This window comes from Hemibagrus wyckioides, linkage group LG15 (assembly GCF_019097595.1).
Source record: "Hemibagrus wyckioides isolate EC202008001 linkage group LG15, SWU_Hwy_1.0, whole genome shotgun sequence".
Lineage (NCBI taxonomy): Eukaryota > Metazoa > Chordata > Actinopteri > Siluriformes > Bagridae > Hemibagrus > Hemibagrus wyckioides.
In genome coordinates, this window is record NC_080724.1 from 23,000,207 (window position 1) to 23,010,097 (window position 9,891).

The window sequence follows — 9,891 nt, forward strand, 5'->3', positions numbered from 1 at the left end:
GGTGGCAGTGTGACACAGAGAGAAAACATCGTCTCTACACTACACATGTTCAAGTACACGCTTCTCTGTTTCTTTTTTATTTTCTTGTCTAAACATCTGTAAAACATAATCACGCTAATGAGAGCTCCACATGGTGCACACAGACCCTGTGATCAGATTCAAATTCTCAGTAATGTTTACAGTGCAGAAATAATTCCTCTAATCTTCATCATATGTTTAAAAAAGACACATATTTAAAGAAATACAGAGAGACAGACACACAAACAGAGAGAGAGAGAGACAGACACACAAACAGAGAGAGAGAGAGAGAGAGAGAGAGAGAGACATACAATATACAGTGAGGCAGATAGTGAGACAGGTAGAAAGGCAACAGGCAGACAGATCGGTGGATAGACAGACAGGCAATCAGGCAGACAGACAGACTGACTGACTGACAGGGAGACAGACAGATGGACAGAAAGACACAGACAGACAGAGAAACAAACAGATGCACAGAGAGAAGCAGACAGAGAGAAACAGACAGAGAGACACAGACAGACAGAGAGAGAGACAGACAGACAGAAAGACACAGACAGACAGAGAGACACACAGGGAGACACAGACAGACAGACAAACAGAAAGACAAACAGACAGAGAGATAGACAGATGGACAGAGAGACACAGACAGTCAGAGAAACAGACAGGGAGACGCAGACAGAGAGACAGACAGATAGACAGGGGGGCAAACATACAAACAGACAGATGGTTGGACAGTAAACCAGGTAGACAGAGAGAAACATCTGGCCACAGAAGGATGGACAGACAGACAGATTAATGGGCAGCAGAACAGAACTCACTGTGACCGATATTATACCAACACCCTATGAAACACACCACAAAGTACTGTACACACACTGAGTGTGTGTGTGTGTGTGTGTGTGTGTGTACCTTCACACAAGTCGTTCCTCAGCTGATATCCTGATGGACAAATGATCTGCTGCAGACACCTAAAACTGCCCACAGTGTTCTCACACCTCTCATTTAGCTGACACGAGTGTGTGGAGGGAAAACACTCATCTACATCTGAGAGAGAGAGAGAGAGATGAAATCATTTATTATTATTATTATTATTATTAAATCTGTACATGTATGTATGTTCAGACTCAGTATATTGTGTGTGTGTGTGTGTGTGTGTGTGCAATGAAGACAGGTTAAATGACGTCTCTTTTGTTGGCAGAAACACTGGAAGTTTTGTGTGAACGGTACATCTGTTTATGAGTTAGTCTTTTTTAAACACACCTGTGTGTGTGTGTGTGTTCATTGTGCCTGGCTGTTTTCTTTAGAATAACACACCCCAGGCCCTGTGCTTTCAAACATCCATGCAAAGAATAAAGCTGAATCTGAACAATGAAAAGTTTCCGGTTCAGTCGTGAGATCCTATAGAGGTCTTATAGAACACCTTAAACACTGTTACAGAACCTGAAACACACACATACACTACATTGCCAAAAGTATTCTCTCACCTGCCTTGACTCGCATATGAACTTAAGTGACATCCCATTCCTAATCCATAGGGTTCAATATGACGTCGGTCCACCCTTTGCAGCTATAACAGCTTCAACTCTTCTGGGAAGGCTGTCCACAAGGTTTAGGAGTGTGTTTATGGGAATTTTTGACCATTCTTCCAGAAGCGCATTTGTGAGGTCACACACTGATGTTGGACGAGAAGGTCTGGCTCTCAGTCTCCGCTCTAATTCATCCCAAAGGTGTTCTATGGGGTTGAGGTCAGGACTCTGTGCAGGCCAGTCAAGTTCATCCACACCAGACTCTGTCATCCATGTCTTTATGGACCTTGCTTTGGTCACTGGTCCACAGTCATGTTGGAAGAGGAAGGGGCCAGCTCCAAACTGTTCCCACAAAGTTGGGAGCATGGAATTGTCCAAAATGTCTTGGTATGCTGAAGCATTCAGAGTTCCTTTCACTGGAACTAAGGGGCCAAGCCCAGCTCCTGAAAAACAACCCCACACCATAATCCCCCTCCACCAAACTTTACACTTGGCACAATGCAGTCAGACAAGTACCGTTCTCCTGGCAACCGCCAAACCCAGACTCATCCATCAGATTGCCAGATGGAGAAGCGCGATTCGTCACTCCAGAGAACGCGTCTCCACTGCTCTAGAGTCCAGTGGCGGCGTGCTTTACACCACTGCATCCGACGCTTTGCATTGCACTTGGTGATGTATGGCTTGGATGCAGCTGCTCGGCCATGGAAACCCATTCCATGAAGCTCTCTGCGCACTGTTCTTGAGCTAATCTGAAGGCCACATGAAGTTTGGAGGTCTGTAGCGATTGACTCTGCAGAAAGTTGGAGACCTCTTCGCACTATGCGCCTCAGCATCCGCTGACCCCGCTCCGTCAGTTTACGTGGCCTACCACTTCGTGGCTGAGTTGCTGTCGTTCCCAAACACTTCCACGTTCTTATAATACAGCTGACAGTTGACTGTGGAATATTTAGGAGCGAGGAAATTTCACGACTGGATTTGTTGCACAGGTGGCATCCTATCACAGTTCCACGCTGGAATTCACTGAGCTCCTGAGAGCGACCCATTCTTTCACAAATGTTTGTAAAAACAGTCTGCATGCCTAGGTGCTTGATTTTATACACCTGTGGCCATGGAAGTGATTGGAACACCTGATTCTGATTATTTGGATGGGTGAGCGAATACTTTTGGCAATATAGTGTATATACACACACACACACACAAACACACAGACACACACACACACACACATACACACACAAACACACAGACACACAGACACACACACACATACACACATACACACACACATACACAGAAACACACACACGCGCGCACACACACACACATGCACACATATACACACACACACACAGAAACACACACACAAACACACACACACAAAACCACACACACGCACACACAAAAACACACGCGCACACACACACAAACACACACAAAGCAACACACACACACACACACACAGCTCATACACCCTAAACACTCACATTTCACCACAGAAACATGATTTAACTACACACACTATATAAAAAAAACCTTACATTCTTACAGAAAGTTTTGAAATGATTCATATGAGTCACTGTTACTGAATCATTTTTAAACATGATACAGATTGCTAGAAAAAAACAGATATATTTGAAGTAGATTCTTATGAATCATTTAAAATTAACTGAATCGCCATGAATCAAATGACACAAATGATTCATATAGTTTTTGGAAATGTATAAAGAAACATGTTAATTGTTGTATTTGATTCCTGTATGTCAAATGAATCACTCATTCAGTTGTTTATGTCTATTGATGTGATGTTTATGCATTACTCCTACAGATGGGTGTCATTAAATATGATTCATATACAGTGTTTTGAAACTCACAGATTTCTATAGAAATCTAAATGATTCATGAATCGTATTATGACTCCTACCAGATTCACAGAGCTCAGTGTAGAAAAACATATGTCACTCATCTGGATCAGTTTATAACCACAGCTAAAAACGTATACCGATTAATAAACTGAACAGATTCATATATAATAATAGATTTCATATCATATACCTAAATAAAACTCAGTATATGACACATGTAGTGTGTGTGTGTGTGTGAGTGCGTGTGTGTGTGTGCATGTGTGTATATACCTTCACACGAGTGTCCATCAGGCATCAGATTGAATCCTGGGGAACAGGTGCAGTGAGCTTGACCCTCCACCAGGTGGCAGTGATGGGCACAGTGGCCATTTCCTGCAGAAGGACATTCGTCATTAAAGGAAAAAGTGCACCATCCTGCATCCTGCTAGAAGAATAAACGAGTGATTTAAAGCCACTCTTCTGCCCCTGTCTTCCTTTTTCCCCTTCAGCCCTCTGACCTTCAGCTCCATACAACATCTGAATGACACAGTAATGACCGAGAGAGAGAGAGAGAGAGAGAGAGAGAGAGAGAGAGAGAGCAAGCAAAAGAGTTGGACAGAGAGAAAGACAGACAGACAGAATAAGAGAGTGAGACAGAATGGACTGGAAGAATATGAGTTTAAACTGTTTAGTTTAACTAGTTTGAAATGAACAATCTACAAAATTAACTAAATATAAAACTAGTTAGCTATTTAATACACAGTGACCGCTGACTAATAAAAACAATTAACGAGAAATTAATGAGTAACGAATAAAACATCCAATGTCATGCTGTTAGAGGAAAATAAATGACAGGGAGGAGTGATGTGATGTCATATGGTGAGATATGTGATGAGTGATGTGATGAGTGATGTGTAGAGGAGTGATGAGTGATGTGATGAGTGATGTGTAGAGGAGTGATGAGTGATGTGATGAGTGATGTGTAGAGGAGTGATGAGTGATGAGTGATGTGATGAGTGATGTGTAGAGGAGTGATGAGTGATGTGATGAGTGATGTGTAGAGGAGTGATGAGTGATGTGATGAGTGATGTGTAGAGGAGTGATGAGTGATGAGTGATGTGATGAGTGATGTATAGAGGAGTGTTGAGTGATGTGATGAGTGATGTGTAGAGAAGTGATGAGTGATGTGATGAGTGATGTGATGAGTGATGTATAGAGGAGTGATGAGTTATGTGATGAGTGACGTATAGAGGAGTGATGAGTGATGTGATGAGTGATGTGATGAGTGATGTGTAGAGGAGTGATGAGTGATGTGATGAGTGATGTGATGAGTGATGTATAGTGATGTGATGAGTGATGTGATGAGTGATGTATAGAGGAGTGATATGAAGAGTGATGTGTAGAGGAGTGATGAGTGATGTGATGAGTGATGTATAGAGGAGTGATGAGTGATGTGATGAGTGATGTGATGAGTGATGTATAGAGATGTGATGAGTGATGTGTAGAGGAGTGATGAGTGATGTGATGAGTGATGTGTAGAGGAGTGATGTATAGAGGAGTGATGAGTGATGTGAAGAGGAGTGATATGAAGAGTAATGTATAGAGGAGTGATGAGTGATGTGATGAGTGATGTGTAGAGGAGTGATGAGTGATGTGATGAGTGATGTGTAGAGGAGTGATGTATAAAGGAGTGATGAGTGATGTGATGAGTGATGTGAAGATGAGTGATGTGATGAGTGATGTGTAGAGGAGTGATGAGTGATGTGATGAGTGATGTGTAGAGGAGTGAAGAGTGATGTGATGAGTGATGTGTAGAGGAATGATGAGTGATGTGATGAGTGATGTGTAGAGGAATGATGAGTGATGTGATGAGTGATGTGTAGAGGAGTGATGAGTGATGTGATGAGTGATGTGTAGAGGAGTGATGAGTGATGTGATGAGTGATGTGATGAGTGATGTATAGAGGAGTGATGAGTGATGTGATGAGTGATGTATAGAGGAGTGATGAGTGATGTGATGTGATGAGTGATGTATAGAGATGTGATGAGTGATGTGATGAGTGATGTATAGAGGAGTGATGAGTGATGTGATGAGTGATGTATAGAGGAGTGATATGAAGAGTGATGTGTAGAGGAGTGATGAGTGATGTGATGAGTGATGTATAGAGGAGTGATGAGTGATGTGATGAGTGATGTATAGAGATGTGATGAGTGATGTGATGAGTGATGTATAGAGGAGTGATGAGTGATGTGATGAGTGATGTATAGAGGAGTGATATGAAGAGTGATGTGTAGAGGAGTGATGAGTGATGTGATGAGTGATGTGATGAGTGATGTGTAAAGGAGTGATGTATAGAGGAGTGATGAGTGATGTGATGAGTGATGTGTAGAGGAGTGAAGAGTGATGTGATGAGTGATGTGATGAGTCATGTATAGAGGAGTGATGAGTGATGTGATGAGTGATGTATAGAGATGTGATGAGTGATGTGATGAGTGATGTGTAGAGGAGTGATGTATAGAGGAGTGATGAGTGATGTGATGAGTGATGTGAAGACGAGTGATGTGATGAGTGATGTGTAGAGGAGTGATGAGTGATGTGATGAGTGATGTGTAGAGGAGTGAAGAGTGATGTGATGAGTGATGTATAGAGAAGTGATGAGTGATGTGATGAGTGATGTGTAGAGAAGTGATGAGTGATGTGATGAGTGATGTATAGAGGAGTGATATGAAGAGTGATGTGTAGAGGAGTGATGAGTGATGTGATGAGTGATGTATAGAGGAGTGATGAGTGATGTGATGAGTGATGTATAGAGATGTGATGAGTGATGAGTGATGTGATGACTGATGTGTAGAGGAGTGATGTATAGAGGAGTGATGAGTGATGTGATGTGATGAGTGATGTGATGAGTGATGTGTAGAGGAGTGATGAGTGATGTGATGAGTGATGTGTAGAGGAGTGAAGAGTGATGTGATGAGTGATGTGTAGAGGAATGATGAGTGATGTGATGAGTGATGTGATGAGTGATGTGATGAGTGATGTGTAGAGGAATGATGAGTGATGTGATGAGTGATGTGATGAGTGATGTGATGAGTGATGTGATGTGTAGAGGAGTGAAGAGTGATGTGATGAGTGATGTGATGAGTGATGTGTAGAGGAGTGAAGAGTGATGTGATGAGTGATGTGATGAGGAGTGAAGAGTGATGTGATGAGTGATGTGTAGAGGAGTGATGAGTGATGTGATGAGTGATGTGTAGAGGAGTGATGAGTGATGTGATGAGTGATGTATAGAGGAGTGATGAGTGATGTGATGAGTGATGTATAGAGGAGTGATGAGTGATGTGATGAGTGATGTGATGAGTGATGTATAGAGGAGTGATGAGTGAAGTGATGAGTGATGTGATGAGTGATGTATAGAGGAGTGATATGAAGAGTGATGTGATGAGGAGTGATGAGTGATGTGATGAGTGATGTATAGAGGAGTGATGAGTGATGTGATGAGTGATGTGTAGAGGAGTGATGAGTGATGTGATGAGTGATGTGTAGAGGAGTGAAGTGTGATGTGATGAGTGATGTGTAGAGGAGTGATGAGTGATGTGATGAGTGATGTATAGAGGAGTGATGAGTGATGTGATGAGTGATGTATAGAGATGTGAAGAGTGATGTGATGAGTGATGTATAGAGGAGTGATGAGTGATGTGATGAGTGATGTGAGGAGTGATGTATAGAGATGTGATGAGTGATGTGATGAGTGATGTATAGAGGAGTGATGAGTGATGTGATGAGTGATGTGATGAGTGATGTATAGAGATGTGATGAGTGATGTGATGAGTGATGTGTAGAGGAGTGATGAGTGATGTGATGAGTGATGTATAGAGGAGTGATGAGTGATGTGATGAGTGATGTGATGATTGACGTATAGAGGAGTGAAGAGTGATGTGATGAGTGATGTGTAGAGGAATGATGAGTGATGTGATGAGTGATGTGATGAGTGATGTGATGAGTGATGTGATGAGTGACATATAGAGGAGTGAAGAGTGATGTGATGAGTGATGTGTAGAGGAGTGATGAGTGATGTGATGAGTGATGTGTAGAGGAGTGATGAGTGATGTGATGAGTGATGTGTAGAGGAGTGAAGAGTGATGTGATGAGTGATGTGTAGAGGAGTGATGAGTGATGTGATGAGTGATGTATAGAGGAGTGATGAGTGATGTGATGAGTGATGTGATGAGTGATGTATAGAGGAGTGATGAGTGATGTGATGAGTGATGTGATGAGTGATGTGTAGAGGAGTGATGAGTGATGTGATGAGTGATGTATAGAGATGTGATGAGTGATGTGATGAGTGATGTATAGAGGAGTGATGAGTGGAGTGATGAGTGATGTGATGAGTGATGTATAGAGGAGTGATGAGTGATGTGATGAGTGATGTATAGAGGAGTGATGAGTGATGTGATGAGTGATGTATAGAGGAGTGATGAGTGATGTGATGAGTGATGTATAGAGATGTGATGAGTGATGTGATGAGTGATGTGTAGAGGAGTGATGAGTGATGTGATGAGTGATGTGTAGAGGAATGATGAGTGATGTGATGAATGTATAGAGGAGTGATGAGTGATGATACCTTCACAGGGATCAGGCAGGAGGTCAGGAGGTGGAGTGGTGGTCGTCTCCGCTGGTCTCAGGCTGGCAGTAAATACGTGGTCATCCCTCTGTCCATCTTCATCTTCAGCAGTCATTAAACACAGGAACAATTTATTAAAAAACAACATTTCAAACCAAGCATAGCATTTGCACATGCTCTTAGATCAAGCTAACATGCTAACATGCCTCGACACCATTCTTGACAGATTTTTCCAGATTATAACCAGGTAGCTCAGGAAGCTCCAGTCTTACTGCTACCATGTGTAAGCACTGGCTGTGAGGAGATGCAGAGAGACGCTGGAGAGCCGGCACTGGAGAGCTGTTGATCTTTATCAGATGGAAATCAACAAGAATGCTGTGTCTCTGTTTTGGTTTCAGTTAAAGTGCTTGAGAGGAGCACCAAATAGAGCATGGAAATAAATAAATAAATACGTAATCGTCACACACTCTGAAGCACGTCTCCAGTCTCCTGGTTCTCATCACTGACTAGCAAGGTTCTCCAAAAACATGATCCAGGATCCAGAAGTGAGGCGGCAGCAGACGGAGCTGCGCAGAGAAGCAGCAGAAAACATCAGTATTATTGGAGAAAATGGTGGAGAGTCATGCTGTAGTGCTTAGAGTTATCACATTCACTTCATTCCTTTCTGTGTGTGTGTGTGTGTGTGTGTGTGTGTGTGCATGTGTGTGTGTGTGTGTGTGTGTGTGTGTGTATATGTGTGTGTGTGTGTGTGTGTGTGTGTGTGTGTGTGTGTGTGTGTGTGTGTGTGTGTGTGTGTATGTGTGTGTGTGTGCATGTGTGTGTGTGTGTGTGTGTGTGTGTGTGTGTGTATGTGTGTGTGTGTGTGTGTGCATGTGTGTGTGTGTGTGTGTGTGTGTGTATGTGTGTGTGTGTGTGTGTGTGTGTATGTGTGTGTGTGTGTGTGTGTGTGTGTGTATGTATGTGTGTGTGTGTGTGTGTGTGTGTGTGCGCACAATCGGAAATGCTTTTAAACCTGGAGAAAGCTGCTTGTTATTCCAGCATTGCTCCAGTATTTAAAGCTTCTCTATAATTTCCTGTGAAGGTGTTTTTCCTTTCTTTCCTGTTCAGACTCGTCTGATTAAAGCTCCGCTGCAGAGGAGACGTTTTCACACAGCACAAATACCAGACTGATCCAGAGTACACCCACCTCACGCCAACAAAACTCCTCAAAAACGCATAAGAAGAAGAAATCATTTTTCTGGGCAAGCATTTACAAAAAAATAATGAAAAAATTTTATTCTGTTTAAATGAAACCAAACATACAGACAAATAAATAAATAAATAAATAAATAAATAAATAAATAAATAAATAAATAAATAAATAAAATTACAGTGGAACCTCGACATAGGAATTGAATTGGTTCTGGAGGCGAGTTCTTAAGGTGAAAATTTGTATTAAAATGAATTTTCCCATCAGAAATAATGTAAATGCAGATAATCCATTCCAGCCTCCCAAAAACATGAGCAATATGACCAAAACGAAGCTGTATGTAAACCGCCTCCAAGCAGGTCTCGAACCCGGGTCTCCAGCATGGGAGGCGAACACTCTAACAAGGAGGCTAAAGACTTCAGGCCAAGCAGCTCTCGCTTCTCCACACATAGCCTGTAACCTTCTCATCTCTAGATCTTTATACCTTCCACATTCTGATTGTCTGATGGTTTTAATTCGATTTATTTATTTTGAAGCTTTTCTTCTTTTCAGGCTGCTTTACTGAGGAAACTTTCACCCTCCTTTAGGTTAAGAGTGGAAATGTACAGAACACAAGCATGAAAAAGAAAAATCATTAAATAACTGTTTACATTGAATGATTTGCTAACATGACTTTACATTCAGAAGAAGAAGAAG

The 9,891-nt window shown here is 42.0% G+C and overlaps 1 protein-coding gene across 1 annotated transcript in view; it reads right to left on the reverse strand.

Annotated features, from left to right (window-relative positions):
* LOC131366296 (fibulin-2-like) overlaps positions 1–9,891 on the reverse strand; it is an 89,753-nt gene that overhangs the window by 37,812 nt on the left and 42,050 nt on the right. Inside the window, exons 13-16 of the mRNA XM_058410652.1 lie at positions 8,474–8,572; positions 8,007–8,108; positions 3,677–3,778; positions 928–1,062 (exon numbers count right to left, since the gene is read on the reverse strand). Coding sequence (XP_058266635.1) covers positions 928–1,062; positions 3,677–3,778; positions 8,007–8,108; positions 8,474–8,572 — 438 coding nt within the window. The remainder of the gene's footprint in view (positions 1–927; positions 1,063–3,676; positions 3,779–8,006; positions 8,109–8,473; positions 8,573–9,891) is intronic.